At 42.9% G+C, this 16,749-nt stretch overlaps 1 protein-coding gene across 1 annotated transcript in view; it reads left to right on the top strand.

Annotated features, from left to right (window-relative positions):
* LOC126248793 (uncharacterized) overlaps window positions 1–16,749 on the top strand; it is a 189,537-nt gene that overhangs the window by 35,611 nt on the left and 137,177 nt on the right. The window contains exon 2 of the mRNA XM_049950184.1: window positions 11,993–12,165. Within this exon, the coding sequence (XP_049806141.1) occupies window positions 11,993–12,165 (173 nt within the window). The remainder of the gene's footprint in view (window positions 1–11,992; window positions 12,166–16,749) is intronic.

Below are 16,749 nucleotides of genomic sequence, written 5' to 3'. Positions count from 1 at the left end.
CCGCCACCTTTAAATACCGGCTCCTCGACCAATGTTCCAGCTTTACGGCCGAGCTTTTTGCTCTCCATCAGGCCGTTCAGTATGCCCGCCGCCACCGCCATTCATCGTATGTACTCTGCTCTGACTCACTCAGTGCTCTTCAGAGCCTTGGAGCTCCCTATCCGGTCCATCCCTTGATTCAACGGATACAGCAGTCCCTCCATTCTTTCGCTGATAATGGTGGTTCTGTCAGCTTTCTGTGGGTTCCCGGACATGTAGGAGTGCCTGGGAATGAGGCTGCGTATGCCTCGGCCAGCCTCCCATTGTGTCCCGTCATCTGACGTTCGTGGGGATGTATGTAAGAGGCTTGTGTCGTTGTGGTGGGATGCTTGGTCATCCCTCCAAGGAAACAAGCTCCGGGCAGTAAAACCGCTCCCAACTGCTTGGACAACATCCTCCCGACCATCTCGGCGCGAGGTGGTCCTTCTGACCAGGTTGCGGATTGGGCATTGCCAGTTTAGCCACCACTACCTGCTCTCCGGTGACCCAGCCCCGCAGTGCCCTTGTGGTCAGGCATTAACAGTGCGCCATGTTTTATTGTCGTGTCCCCCGTTTTAGTCAATTTTGTGTTGTCCTGTCCCTGCCATCTACTTTACCGGATGTTTTAGCTGATGACGCTCGAGCAGCTGCTCGCATTCTGCGTTTTATAACTTTAACTGGCTTGTCCAAAGACATTTAACCTTTTTACTTATTTTATCTGCATATTTGTCAGGTCCTTCTGGTGTCCCCCCCATCCCCTTGAGTTTTGCCAGATTCCATGTGCTCTCACAACAGTGACTGGGCGCTAATGACCTCAGCAGTTGAGCGCCCTTAAACCCAAACAAAAAAAAAACAAAAAAAAAAAACTGCTTGGACAACCTCCTCCCGACCATCTCGGGGAGAAGAGGTCCTTCTGACCAGGTTGCGGATTGGGCATTGCCGGTTTAGCCACCGCTACCTGCTCTCCGGTGACCCAGTCCCGCACTGCCCTTGTGGTCATGCATTAAGTGCGCCATGTTTTATTGTCGTCTCCCTGTTTTAGTCAATCCCATGTTGTCCTGTCTCTGCCATCTACTTTACAGGATATTTTAGCTGATGACGCTCGAGCAGCTGCTCGTGTTCTTCGTTTCATTACTTTGACTGGCTTGTCCAACGACATCTAACTCCTTCACTTATTTTATCTGCATCTTTGTAAGAACTTTCTGGTGTCCCCCCCCCCCCCCCCCCCCCCGAGTTTTGCTAGATTCTATGTGCTCTAACAATTGTGACTGGGGGCTAATGACCTCAGTAGTTGAGCGCCCTTAAACCCCACACAAAAGAAAAAAAAAGATCCTCCATCCTCTGTGCAGTATAGCTTTCTGTGCTGTCGACCATAATGGACTGACCTTATATCCAGCATGGTAGCCAGTCTGTTGTGGTGGGGCCACCATGTACCCTGTTGGTTGTAGCCCCCTGACCACACAGGGATCACTCTGCTGATGCCTGCACTGTTAACTCCCTACGTATGCCAAGTGGTAGATGCCAGTCACCTGGGGCAATGGGACTCCAGGCAGTGGCCATCCTGCCAGGTGACCTTTCCTGTGGCTGGGTGGCATCCACGGGGAGAGCCCCTGGTTGGAGTAGGTGGCATCAGGGTGGGTGATGCACGATGAAGTGTACCACATCACTTGCTGGTGATCAAACACCAGCAGTCTTTAAGTGGTCAAGGTCTAACTTCAGTGTTAAGAAATATGACCCCCAAATCTCCCTCCCTCCCTGGCCACACCATCAGAGGAACGCCAGGCCAAGGATGGCAGTGAAGGTTATTCATCCATGTACCTTGTATGTGTGAGAGTTGATGGGGAATCTTTGTCAATGAAACCTCAATTTTTTTGTGGAGCATTTAGACAACAAGTTTAGGGAGGTGGAGAGATATCCAAAATGCGGTCAGGGTCTTGATCAAAACTGCATCCTCTGTCCAGTCATGGGCACTACTCGCCTGTGACAAGCTGGGATGTTTCTGTTTCCAACACGCCCCATAAGAGCTTAAATATGTTCCAGGGTATCCTATTTCACAAAGACCTTCTTTTGCAGTCGGACAATGAGCTGCACGTCAGTTTAGAGCGTCGAGGTTTCCATTTCGTCAGGCACGTCCTCTGGGGTCCGAGGGATAATCAGGTTGCCACCGGTGCCTTCATCTTCGCTTTAAAGGGTGACACATTACCCGAGAAGGTCAAGGTGATGGTCTACTGCTGTGATGTCAAGCAATATATCCCTCCCCAAATGCGGTCCTTTAAGTGCTGGAAGTTTGGCCATGTCTTCCCGCTGTACTTCCAGCGTCACCTGTTGGGATTGTGGATGTCCTTCATATCCCAATACTCCGTGTCCCACCTCCCATCTGTCAACTGCAGTGAGCACCATTCGCCTTCCTCGCCAGACTGCAGGGTTTTCCACAAAGAAAGAAAAATGATGGAATACAAGACCCTGGACCGACTGACCTGCACTGAGGCTAAGAGAAAATATAAGAGGCTACATCATGTGCTTATAACGTCAACCCACACCACCGCTACGACAACGGTTCTACCATCTTCCATTCTGCTGCATACAGTTAGCTCTGAGCTGTCACTCCACCTGCCCCCTTGATGGTGGGGGCACTTCCCTCCCTGTTGCTCCTGCACAACCTACTTAAAGACCAACACCCCCCAACCATGTGGGACGTCAGTCCCTACTTCTCAGCTGGAGAAGAGTAAGTCTTCTTTGACTCCTCTCAGCAGGAAGGGATCAAGGGATCCCTTGTCACTCTCTTCCCAAGTTATTAGCAGTGGCAATGCTGACACCCACCAGTGGCTGAAGCAACTGCAGGTAGCTGGTCGTAGGGCTTCATGTTCCTCCTCAGTCCCTAAGACTGAATCAGTAAAGCCTTCCCAGGCAGCAGACCTAAAGACCTCCAAGAACGAAGGCAATGCAGTGGCATCCACACCACCACTACCTACAAGCTCTGTGTCTGAGGAGGTGGAGATTCTGATGTCGACTGAGGACCTAGATCTCGCTGGGCACACAATGGATGTTGATCGCACAGGCACTCATCTGGTGGCAGTGGGTGACCCTGAGGAGCAGACTGCCCCATGTTTCATGCCTTCTCCACGTAATTCTCCAGTGGAATTGCAGTGCTTTTCCCACCACTAAGCTGAGCTAAGGCAACTGTTGAGCTTTATACCTGCTTTCTGTTTTGCCCTCCAGGAAATCTGGTTCCTGGCAATGTGGACCCCTGCCCTCCATGGCTATAAGGAATCTTACAGGAACCATAGCGACTATAACAGTGTCAGTTGGAGTTTGCGTCTGTCCTGAACTCAATCTGTAGTGAACCTTTGCCCCTTCAAACCCCTCCTGAAAGTGTAGCTGTCAGGATAAGGGCGACCCAGGAAATAAGTCTGCATTGTATATCTTCCCCTAGATGGTGCAGTACCCTTGAATGTATTGGCTGCTCAGATTGATTAACTCCTTAAACCTTTCCTACTTTTGGGAGATTTTAACACACAATCCCTTGTGGGGTGGCGCCATGCTTACTGGCTGAGGGAGGGAGGTCGAAAATGTACTGTCACAACTCGACCTCTGCTTCTTAAATACAGGTGCCCCCACACATTTCAGTGTTGCACATGGCACATATTCGGCCATTGATGTCTCGGTTTGCAGTCCGGCCTTCTCCCATCCATCCATTGGAGAGCACATGATTACCTGTGTGGTAGTGACTATCTTCCTGTCACTCCCCCGGCGTCATGCCCACGGACGCCTGTCCAGATGGGCTTTAAACAAGGCAGACTGGGAAGCCTTCACACCTGCTGTCACCGCTGAATTTCCCCCACATGGTGCCGTCGATGTTGCTGTTGAGCAGGTCACTACAACGATCGTTTCTGCGGCGGAAAACGCGATCCCTATTTTTTTAGGGTGCCCCTGGCGAAAGGCAATCCCTTTCTGGTCGCTGAAAGTAGCTGTGGCAATTAAAGAGCGTTGGCGTGCTCTACAGCCACATACGCGGTACCCTTCCTTAGAGCTCCTAATATCCTTTAAGCAGCTCCGTGCCCTCGTTCGCCATCTTATAAAATGACGGTAACAGGAGTGTTGGGAGAGGTAAGTGTCGACCATTGGGTACCATACGTCACCTTTCCAAGTCTGGACAAAGATCAGACGTCTTTTTGGGTACCAGACCCCAACAGATGTCCCTGGCATTAACATCAATGGCGTGTTATCTACCGACGCAAACGTGATGGCCAAGCCCTTTGCTGAGCACTATGATAGAGCCCCTGCGTTGGAGAAATTCCCCCCAGCTTTTCACACCCTCAAACGGAGGATGGAAAGTCCTCTCGTTCACTACACACCACAGTGAACCCTATAATGCCCCATTTACAGAGTGGGAGCTCCGCGGCGCCTTGCACATTGCCCCAACACAGCTCCTGGGCCACATCGGATCCACAATCAGATGATTAAACATCTCTCATCTGACTACAAGGAACATTTTCTCAAGATCTTCCACCGGGTCTGGTATGATGGTGTCTTTCCATCGCAATGGCGGGAGAGCACTATTATTCCAGTGCTCAAACTCGGTCAAAACCTGCTTGATGTGGATAGCTACTGGCCCATCAGCTTCACCAACTTTCTTCGTAAGCTGCTTTGACGTATGGTGTCGGCAGTTGGGTTCGGTCCTGGAGTCACGTGGCCTACTGGCTCCATGTCAGGGCAGCTTCCGCCTGGGTCGCTCTACCGCTGCTAATCTTGTGTACCTCGAGTTTGCCATCCGAACAACATTTTCCAGACATCTGATTGACATCTTTTTTGACTTGTGTAAAGCATAGGCCACGACTTGGCCTCATAACCATGCCACATTGTGAGACTGGGGTGTCTGGGGCCCGCTCCCAATTTTTATTCAAAACTTCATTTCGCTCCGTGCTTTCCATGTCTAAGTTGGTGCCTACGATAGTTCCTCCCCCCCCCCCCTCCCCCGTATTCAGGAGAATGGCGTTCCACAGGGCTCTGTATTGTATCTCTATCTTTAGTGGCTATTAACGGTCTAGCAGCAGCTGTAGGACTGTCTGTCTCTTCTTCTCTGAATGCGGATGACTTATGCATTTCGTACTGCTCCTCCAGTGTTGGTGTCGCCGAGCAGCGCCTACAGGGAGCCATTCACAAGGTGCAGTCATGGGCTCTAGCCCACAGCTTCCAGTTTTCAGCCGCGAAGTCATGTCATGCATTTCTGTCCGCGTCACACTGTTTATCCAGAACCGGAACTTTAACTTTATGACAATCTACTCACAGTGGTGGAAACATATCGATTCTTAGGACTGGTTTTCGACGCCTGATTGACTTGGCTACTTCACGTTCGTAAGCTTAAACGGAAATGCTGGCAGTACCTCAATGCCTTCCATTGCCTGAGCAACACCAACTGGGGTACAGATCGCTCAATGCAGCAGCGTAGGGACCTTTTTCAATCCCCCCTTGACTATTGGAGTCTGGTTTACGGTTTGGTGGCACCCTCAGCGTTGAGTTTAGTCGACCCAGCGCACCACTATGGCGTTTGCCTAGCAATGGGAGCTTCTAGAATGAGTCCGGTGACCAGTGCCCTGGACGAGGCCGGAGTCCCTCCTTTGAAGGTTAGGTGTGCACAACTGCTCGCCAGTTACATTGCACACATTCATACTTCTCCTGCGCATCCAAATTACCATCTCGTTTTCGCAACCACGGCGGTTCCTCTTCATCGGCATCCCAGGTCAAGGCTTAAAATTGCGGTTCGCGTCTGGTCCCCTCTGTCTGAACTGAAAATATTTCCCATTATCACCCCTCCTTGAGGTCCATTCACGTACACCTCCATGGTGTACACCTAGGCTGCAGATTCTTCTGGACATTTTGCATGACCCTAAGGACTCCATTAACCATGTGGTACTCCGCTATCACTTCCTCTAGATTCTCGACATGTACTGGGGCCATGAAGTGGTTTACACGGACAGCTCAATGGCTGATGGTTATGTAGGCCTTGCGTACGTTCATGGAGGACGTATTGAACCACATTCCATGCCAGATGGTTGCAGTGTTTTCACTGCAGAGCTGGCAGCCATATCTTGGGCTCTTGAGCACATCTGGTCATGCCCTGGCGAGTCATTTCTCCTGTGTACTGACTCCTTCAGCAGCTTACAAGCTATCAACCAACGCTGCCCTCGCCATCCTTTGGTAGCGTCCATTCAGGAGTCCATCTACGCCCAGGAATGGTCCTGTCATTCAGTGGTGTTTGTGTGGACCCCAGGACACGTCGGAATCCCAGGCAATGAACTTGCCAACAGGCTGGCCAAACAGGCTATGCTGAAACCGCTTCTGGAAATGGGCATCTCCGAAACTGACTTGACTTCTGTCTTATGCTGCAGGGTTTTTCAGCTTTGGGAGACTGAATGGTATAATAGTACGCACAACAAACTGCATGTCATTAACGAGACTGCAAATGTGTGGAAGTCTTCCATGTGGTCCTCTCACAGGAAATCAGTTGTCCCCTGCTGGCTCTGCATTGGCCATACATGGCTAACGCATGGTTACCTACTCCTTCGCAAGGACCTACTTCGGTGTCACTGTAGCTCACAAATGACAGTTGTCCACCTCTTCCTAGATTGCGCACTTTTAGCCACTCTGCAGCGGACTTTTAACTTTCCCAGCACCTTACCTTTGGTGTAGGGCGACAATCCCTCAACAGCAGCTTTAATTTTAAGTTTTATTCGTGAGGGTGGGTTTTATCATTTGATCTAAGTTTAAGCACATGTCCTTTGTCCCCGTGTCCTCCACCCTAGTGCTTTTAGGGTGCGTTGTTGCCATTTTGTCATTATTGTGGTTTCCTCTTTTCTTCCAGCTGTTTTTTGTATGTCTTTACTATTTCACTCTCACCCTTGTGGAATTATTTTAATCAGAATGAGGGGCCAATGACCTAACAGTTTGGTGCCTCCCTCCCTTTTAACCAACCAACCACCATCTTTACATCTTGGGCCTGTTGCCCTTCCGTTTGTTGAGACTACGAAATTCCTGGGTGTCAGGCTCGATAGGGAACTCTCTTGGTCCTTCTATGTCTCTTACCTGGCAGCCCGCTGTACCCGATCCCTCAATGTCTTGCGTGTGCTCAGTGGTACTTACTGGGGTGCTGATTGAACCACCCTCATCCCTTCATACTGCTCCCTTGTGTGTTTGAAACTTGTCTATGGGTGCTTTGTTTATGCATCTACACGTCCCTCCCTTATGCTGTCTCACCACTATCAACCATTGTGGTATCTGGTCAATGGTGCCTTTTACACTAGCCCGGTTGAGAGTCTGTATGCTGAAGCTGCTGATCTACCACTGTCCTACTGCCGTGACTTTGTCTTCAGCACGTACGCATTCAGTTTGTCTGCCATGGGTGGCTTTCCATCATATGCCTCCTTAGATGACTCCTTTGATCGCCAGTATGGGGCGTGTCCCTCTTTTGTTACCTCCTAGAGTCCACTTTTGGCACTTGCTCCATCAGCTTAACTTTACACTACCCGCACCGTGAAGTGGTCCATATTAACTTTGGCCTTCATTCACTTTCTAAGGACACTACTCCAGCGTCGCTCTATCATCTTCAGTTTCATGACCTTCGCATAGAACTTTGTGATAGTACTTTTTTGTACAATGATGGTGCTGACTGCCTATGGAGTTGGGTGTGCCTTCGTCATTCGACATCAGCTTCCAGCACACTGCTGAGTATTTACAGCCGAGCTCTTCACCCTGTATCAGGCCACGGAGTACATCTGGTGACACAGCCTTTTCAGTTGTCCTCTGCTCAGCTTCATCATTTGATAAGTGGTGCTACCCCACCACTTTATACACCTTGTGCCCTAGTTTTAACTGTCCTTCACTTCCTGACAGAATGCCCATGCTTTAATCGTTTACGTTCCCACTTGGGTTTGCTGTCTGAGTTATTGGCCATATTAGCAAATGACATGAGGGCTCTCGATCTCATTTTACTTTTTATTCACCAAAGCAATATGACAAAGGCCATTTTATTTTTAGTTTTGGGTCTCCGTTTCTGTATGGTGTCTTTTTAACCCTTTCTCCACATGCAGCTGTCTTCTCTTACATCAATTTTTGAATGATGTATAGTCATTTTTAACTCATGTTCTATAGTTTTGACTTGGGTGTGTCTGACCCCAGTTGTTTTTTGTGCCCTAAAGCAAAACAAAACAGCATTCCTCCAACACTCGACAAACCCGTGCCAGACCATCATAATATACACAGTCAAACTCAGATCGTGTGCCTTTGCCATTCCACACACACAGCATGCTCACTGATACTACATGTACGATGTGTGTGTCTGACTAGCAGTCATTCCTCACCAGGTGTTGCGGCTATAGCCTGGACGGCTTTATATCAATGGTAGCTCGATCATGTTCGTTCTGACCTGTGTATGTACAACACTAGATATAACGAAAATTTCATGCTTCCAACAAATCACTTAAAATTCCACCAGCAGACACCCAAGTGCATGGGAATGAAATTCTACAATAAACTCGGTGTTAAAGTTGTACTGAGCATGGAGATAAGTTTGACGTGAAAACTGCATGCTCGCCTGGTGGAAAAATGCTGCTAAGTTGAGGAATTCGTTAATGATCATTTGAACAGTGTTACTATTTAATATCAGTGTTATGTATAATACTGTGTGTAACAAATAATACTAGCAAAAAAATATAGGTACTAAGTGCTTGAGAAAAAAAACTTACTTATGTTGTTGTATTCAGCATAAACCTGTACTGGTGGAAATTACTGTAGGAAAATTATGTAGCAATTATGTATCATAACCCAAAAATTGACATGTCTCCTGTACAATATGATCTGTAATGTATTTTATGAGATGAATAAAAAGGATAACATTTTTCTTTGAATTTACTCGTATAAAAATTTGTACAACACAGTGAACACCACAGAATAACAAAACTTGTAGGTTGCTATCAGTGTAGTTATCAAATGTGTCTTACGTTCTACTATTTGTCTTAGTTGCATACTGAATTTTGCATCTTGAATCATAAGAAGTTAAGTACTATTAGAAGTTAAGTTGACAGTGGTCTAATGTTTGAGACATTGTTCATTTTGGGCTTAACAGAGGTTGTTAGTGAAAGTAGCTCAAAACCTTGTTATCCTATTTGATGTAAATGCCATCTGTCAAATTATATCAGAAGAAATTGCTTTTTTCAAGAAAGATTGTTTTGGTGTTAATAGTTTTCCATATTCAGAATGTCTGAATAATTGATATATTTAATGAACTATGACCATTTAACATTTGTGCTATGTTTGCATTCAGCAGGCAAGGTTCAGACTTCTGGTGTAAGAGTCCTACATGTTCAAATTCAAATGGGTGATTATCAAAAAGTTTTCCTTCATCTGCGCATTGTGCATTATGTGTAACATTGTTACTGCTGATGAGTAATGCCTTTAAGCTATTAAGAAAGTAATGGCGAAGTCCTAACAAGACATCTCCTTAAGTGAAGGGCATTCAGAACAGATATTTTTCATGTGATGTCACATGCACGCACACGCAGAGTAGTTTGTAGCCCATAATCCATTTTGTGCCATCACATGAAAAATATCTGTTCTCAATGTCCTTCAATCAAGGAGATGTCTTGTTAGAACTTTGCCATTACTTCCTTAATAGCTTAAAGGCATAACTCATCAGCAGTAACAATGTTACACATAATGCACAATGTGCAGATGATAAAGCAAAACTTGTTGATAATCACCCATTTGAATTTGAACATGTAGGACTCTTACACCAGAAGTCTGAACCTTGCCTGCTGAATGCAAAAGTAGCAAAACTTTTAAATGGTCATAGTTCATTAAATATATCAATTATTCAGACTTTCTGAATATGGAAAACTATTCACACCAAAGCAATTTTTTGTGATGTAATTTGACAGATGGCAGTTACAACAAATAGGATAACAAGATTTCGAGTTACTTTCACTAACAACCTCTGTTAAGCTCAAAATGAACAATGTCTCAAACATTAGACTACTGTCAACTTTTAACATTTTATAGTACTTAAACAACTTCTTATGATTCAGGATGCAAAATTCAGTATGCAACTAAGACACAGTAGAATGTAAGAAAGTGACATTTGCTAACTTCACTCATAGCAACCTACAAGTTTTGTTACTCTGTGGTGTTCACTGTGTTGTACATTTTTATCATGAGTAAAATCAAAGAAAGAAAGTTATTCTTACCAACCTGAAAGCAGTTATGTGCTCAAAGTGTATCAGACTGATCAAGGCATGACCAAATAGGAAAGTATTTGCATTTTTATTCGTCTCATAAAATACATTACAGATCAGCTGATCATATTGTACAGGAGACACATCAATTTTTGGGTTATGACATATAATTGTTACACAATTTTCCCACAGTAATCTCATCAGTACAGGTTTATGCTCAACACAATAACATAAGTTCTTTTTCTAAAGATATACCATTACTTAGTACCTATAAATTTTTTAAGCATTATTTGGTACACACAATATTATACACAACACTGATATTAAATAGTGACACTGTTCAAATGATCATTGATGAATTCAACTTAGTAGCAGCATTTTTCCACCAGGTGAGCATGTAATTTTCACTTCAAGTATCTTATCTCCATGCTCAGTACATCTTTACCATAAAGTTTATTGTAGAATTTTATTCCCATGCACTTGGGTGTCTGCTGGTGGAGTTTTAAGTAATTTGTTGGAAGCATGAAATATTCCTTATGTCTAGTGTTGTACATACACAGGTCAGAACGAACATGACCAAGCTACCATCGATATAAATCTGTCCAGGCAATAGCAGTGACACCTTGTCCAGCTCAGTCCCCAACAAGCAGTCTTTCCTTCTCATCCTGTTCTATAAATTCCCTGATTTGGTGTTCTGGGCAACTTTCCTGTAACTGTTTCCAGAACCTTGCTAGACCTTCTCCTGCATCCTTCTTATTTATTTATTTATTTTTCTCCTTCAACCCTTCTGCCAGGAGGGGCCACTGGCTCTGAATGCTTACTCAGTTCTGTAACTTTTGTGTGTTTCTCCTGCCACCACTTTGTGAGTAGATTTTTATCTATCCAGTTATATTAATATATAGTGTGTATTACAATATGTAACAATATTTTTCTAACACCCTGCCTCAATACAAAGTTGTCTTTAAAATTGTTTGGTAGTGCTGCTAGTAAATGCTCAAAAGTGAATAAATAAATAAATAAAAAATAAAATAAATAAATACTGCTTCTGTATGGTAACTTTAATCTGTGAGTTTCAGGATATCAAGAGAGAAAAGTGCAAATTTGGTTTCCCATTACAGATGTTTTCAGAATGCAAGTTGGTTACCACTGAAATGGTGTTTCGTCACGAGTAATACTTTTCCTATGTCAGGTTTCATTAAGAAATAAATACTGAGAACGAGTATTAGTAGTTGTAGTTCTGTGAACAGGCCTCTGCAACATGTTTTTAACTATCACCACAAATAATTAGTACTGTGAGCTTAGGGTGTGAAAAAAAGATCCCAAAGTTAAAAATTCAATTTTTAAATGCTGATACAACAAATAAAAGTAGACTTCATTAATGTAGTGTTGTAGGACGATACTGAAAGTTCATTGCTGTTTTTTACTTTAATGAAATATGTACTGGACTGCCAGAAGATGTTAATTTTCTAAAAGTTTTGAAATTTTGTCTCTTGAATATACCTTGTCATGTTGCCTAGATTATTATTTCAGAACACCATCTTTGTTCATCAACTGCTTACTGCACTGACAAATTAGCATTAGCTTAAGTGTTTGAAATTAGTGAAAATTTAATGGAAAATTTTTTCTTTCTACCTTTATATGAACACTTAAGTTAACATATTTTAAGCTATAGGAAGGATCTGAGTGTATCACTTTTAATTTTTGGTGGTGTCGTTTTTGTTGTTGTTATAGACTGAAATATTTTACAGGTATCATCTGTACTTAAAAGTTTACATGATGCTGATAACACTGCACATATTGTTCCACAACTGATATCTTCAGGAGTGGAATATCCAGTGTGTTACTTCAGTACAGCAAACAGGAATATCCAACCGTTGTGCAAAGTCCTATGCAAAACAGCTGGATTTCAGTTGTGTGAGAGGTAATAACTTTCTCATAGCAGGAAGCTTAAATATGTTGGTATGGTATATTTTCACTAAGTGCTGACCCAATGTAACTGTTAGCCAGTAAGTAGTGTATACGTAGTGGAAGGAAAATAGTTGTTACTGCATCTGATGGTTTACAGAAATGGTCTTGCTAGAAAAATCCAATCAAATTAAAAGTACAAATAATATTGAAATCTTATTAAAACACAGAAGGGTTTGGGAAGAATGTATGTATGATGGTTGTTCAGTGACAAGTGCTTCCCAGCTTACCAAGTAGTGAAACTGGATAGATAAATCTACTCATTAAGCAATGGCAGTATAACAGATATATAAAGGTATTTAAATTTGCAAGCTTTGAGCTGGTGACTCCTCTTGGCAGGATGATTAAAGAAGGAAGAGGTGTGAAGGAAAATGGCTGGAGAGATTTAGGAAATGAGGTAGAGTTCAGAAAAGTTGACCAGAACTTATCATGTGGAATGAGAAGGGAAGACTGATTGTTGGGGACTGCACTGGACACGATTTGAAAACCTGAGAGTTTAAAGGTGGAAGATAGTATAATAACAAGACAGGTTACTACTGAAGATTTAATAAGAGTGGAAAGATAAGTGCATTGTATTTGGTTGAGGTGGGTGGGGGAAAGGGGGAAATATATGGGCAGGAAATGAAAGATACAGGAAACTAAAAGGTTGTGAAGAAAGGAGCAGCTCCTATAAAGAAATGCTGAAACCAAAGAAATTAAGACCAGTTGGGTGGTGAGAAACGGCAACACTTTGTAATGCCAGTTCTCACCTACAGAGTTCTGAAAAACTGGTGTCTGGGGGAAGAATCCAGTTGGCATGTGTTGTGAAACATGACTGCATGTTGTAGAGTATGCACTGCAACAAGATACTTCATATTGCCAGTATAAATCCTCTACACAGCCCACACATCCTAACTGATAAATTGGAGTTCATCAAGCTGATGTAAAAGATGGAATAGTGTTGTGTGTTTGTCATGCTGATGTAAAAGGTGGAATAGTGTTGTATATGACATGTCATTCCACAGGTGGCTCTACCTTTGATAGTACCCCTTTTGCCAGTTAAAAGGCTGGTATAGGTGGTGGTAGGAGTGTGGATAGGGGCAAATCTTACATTGGGAAAAGTCACAGGGGTAGGAGCCTTGGGGTAGGATAGTGACTGCAGGAGCAGTATAGGATCTGACAAGGATATTGAAGAGATTGTGAGGTAAACAAAATGCTGGCCTAGTTGTGGTTACTAAAATTTAGGACAGAACAGATTTTAAGAAATTATGGCCTTATTGAAGTAGCTGATTACTACATTAAAGTTCAGGATAATACTGAGGGACAAAAGGGGTTCCCCCTAAGTTGTTTTTTGGAAGATTCAGCAGTACAAAGAATGAACGTGATGACCTGGGAAACCTTCTTTTGAATTAGGCTGGTGGTGTGATTACATCCAGTGAAGGCTGAGGTAAGAAAGGTGGTATATTGTTCTAAAGTGTCTGGATCTGAAGTGTGTGTGCCTTGAATGACAATGCTGTTTGGGAGGGAATGTTTGACATGGAAAGGATGGGAGGCCAACATGAAGGAAAGTGGCATGGGATTCAGAGTAGGACAATATGAAATTAAATTGGGAGAATGTCTTTAGAGATTCCAAGAATTTTAAGAGTATTTGCGCCAGTATTTGTGCCAGTATTTGCAATTTTCTTCCTTTTCATATATTTTGTCAGTATCTTATTCTTATTTGTGATACATATGTTAGTGACAACAAAAGATCATTCTTGAAGTACAGCTTCTCTAAATTTGTCTGAAAGTTTTTTTTCTGGGACCTTAGACTTCAATACAAGAATTTCCATTGGAGTTCCCAAAGTATCGACCAACCACAATACTATTGCAGCTGAGAGTGAGGATGCTTCAGTCAGTTTATCGTGAGTTTTTATCATGATGTTTCACTGTGGCACACTGAACCAATCTGATAGTAAATGTACAACTGTCTTGAAATCATTAAGTTTGACGAGTTTTCCTTAGTAACCACTATACTCGTTTACTGTCATGTCACTGCATGTTTTCAATAATGGCCATGGGATGCTAAGTGCAATAATATTGTGGTTGGATAATTCATGTTACCCTTCAATATGGGCAAAACTGACCTGTTTTGATTCTAGATGGGTGTATCTGAAGTTATTTTGAAGTATATGTGAAGATATCAAATGAATTCAAACACTGGAACAATACTAGCCTTGTATGCAAAAGCCTTTACAGGTGCTTTAGATTTTCTTAGAATACTTAAAACAAATCTAAATCTCCAGTTTTTTTCCCTAGTGCTGATTTCATTTGACAATCCCATTTAATATTATTTCTTTCCATGTAGTTGCCCCTAAATATTTGCACGAGTTGAAATGGTGAAAGTGTTGATTACTAATTGTATAATCAGATGCTATTAGATTCTTTCTCTTTGCTATGAATTCTTACTTTTATCCACATTAAGGGGAGCTTGTAGTGATTTGAGAATTTCTGTGTAAATTCTAGAACCACTCGGCCTTTCACCATCTCGAACACACGATATTCTAGATAAGAGTGTGGGATGGTAAAATACTACCTATTATGCATCACACGTTTGTGTGTGCAGGTTTAAAGTCAGTTGTCAGAAGAAAGTAGATGTGGCGGTCAAATGGCACCAAGTACTAGTCAGGCAATCCATAGATGTTTAAGAGGAAGAACCATGGAGTTTTTATGCAGCTCTGTGCCTATTGTCATTGACTATTGTTATGTGAAACAAGGATAGTTGAAAAAGTAATCTTGTAAACTCTTAATACAGCATTGGTGGATGCAAGACATTTTTAAGATTCATGTGAAGTAGATGAGGTCCCAAACTCAGAGGAGCGCAGAGGAAGATTGGGAGACCTGCACCGCCGACTAGGCAAGATCCTAGCAAAGGTGGTTTGCCATTACCTTCCTCCAACCATAATGGGGATAAAGGATGATGAAGACAGGCATCTCGAGGCAGGGAAAATCCCTGACCCTGCCGGGAATCAGAGCCCGGGACCCTGTAAGTGGGAAGCGAGAAAGCTATCACAAGACCACGAGATGTGGACTGTGAAGTAGTTACGGTTATTAAGCCAACTCTTTTTATAAACGTGATTAAATTTGTTTCTGGTGTTGGACGGAGTGACTTACTGGGAGTTGTATATGTATGTGGAAAGTGAGAATTTTATTCTGCATGGAGTTCAAATACGCCGTTGGTTAACGAAAAGTAAAGTTCATGTATCTACTTATTTCACAAGTAGAGAGAGATGCTTAAATATTCCTGTACCTAGCATCATTCTACAGAGACAGTCAAGAGTTTCCCAGCAGCCAGCTAGCCAGCAAAGATCGGCTGTGAATCTCAAGTAAGTCACCTCGTATAACAGAAGTGAGATGTTTGTACGTCTACTTCTCGCTTTAAATTGCCGTCAAAAATGTTATAACATGGCGATCTGTGTGAAAGGACCTGAGAAAACGGGAATTTTAAGTCAAAAACGTGGAGAAGCAGTTGTGTTGCCCTAGCAACCAAACATAACACAAGGGATTTACTCTGAGACATTGGAATATGTTCAGTGAACCAGTGAAGCAAAATTTGAATGAAAAATAGTGAAGACATGAAAATTCACAGCTATAGAACAGCAAAGATGATTTACACACATTTGTCTAAGAAGAAATATGTGTAAAACACTTCAACCAAGATGATCTAATGTGTGGAGTAAACAGCTCTCACACACATGGTGCGGATGCAGATGCAGAAACCAACCTACATCTGACATCGCTGGCACCAGCTGCTGTTCACCAGTGCTGACCTGCCTCTACATCTGCTCACCTACGCAACACACCTTCTACGCTGGGTGAGTGTGAAACAAAACTTCATCACTTTAGTACGAAGTGGTACATGCTGTTGAGTGAACTTTCATTGTGTAATTATAGTATTTAAAGTTAGTTTTAAATGCTTACTAGGGCTAAATCATATAGAACATGGACAATATACAAGAAGTTGAGGAGACACAAGAACCGACTATGGCTATGAGAGTTAGTAAAGAAACACCTGACTGGGCTCAGTTGGTAAAAGTAAACAAAGCTTAGAGTGCAACTCTAAGTTATCAATTCTCAGTTCTCAATTAAATATCTAGAGTGAAGCTTTAAATGCTCAGTCTTAAATTAAAATCAGACTCACAATTAAATACCCAGAGTGAAACTTTAAATAATCAAGTGACAAATCTAAGTTTGCTAAATGCTAAAGTCGACTCGCAAAGCAAAGAATTTAGTAATCTATGCGAAGGCATGGGTGCTCTTGAGACTGAATTTGATGCCTTAAATACTAGAGTAGAGAATTTAAAAATAGATTTAAAGAATGAATTGACTAATCCTTGACCATTCATGTAAATCAAATGTTTACTGACCTTAGAAACAGAATGACAATTTCCAAGTTTCAAATGATTAATGGAAAATCTCATATAAATATGTGAAATAAATACTAACAAAGAGATAGAGGGGCTGGCCAGTACTTACCTCAGCTCAGTACAGCCAATAAATACACAAAAAACAGAACCGAAAA

The sequence above is a fragment of the Schistocerca nitens genome, chromosome 1, assembly GCF_023898315.1.
Source record: "Schistocerca nitens isolate TAMUIC-IGC-003100 chromosome 1, iqSchNite1.1, whole genome shotgun sequence".
NCBI lineage: Eukaryota > Metazoa > Arthropoda > Insecta > Orthoptera > Acrididae > Schistocerca > Schistocerca nitens.
The sequence above is the reverse complement of the archived record's forward strand: the minus strand, read 5'-3'. Positions and strand labels throughout refer to the sequence as shown.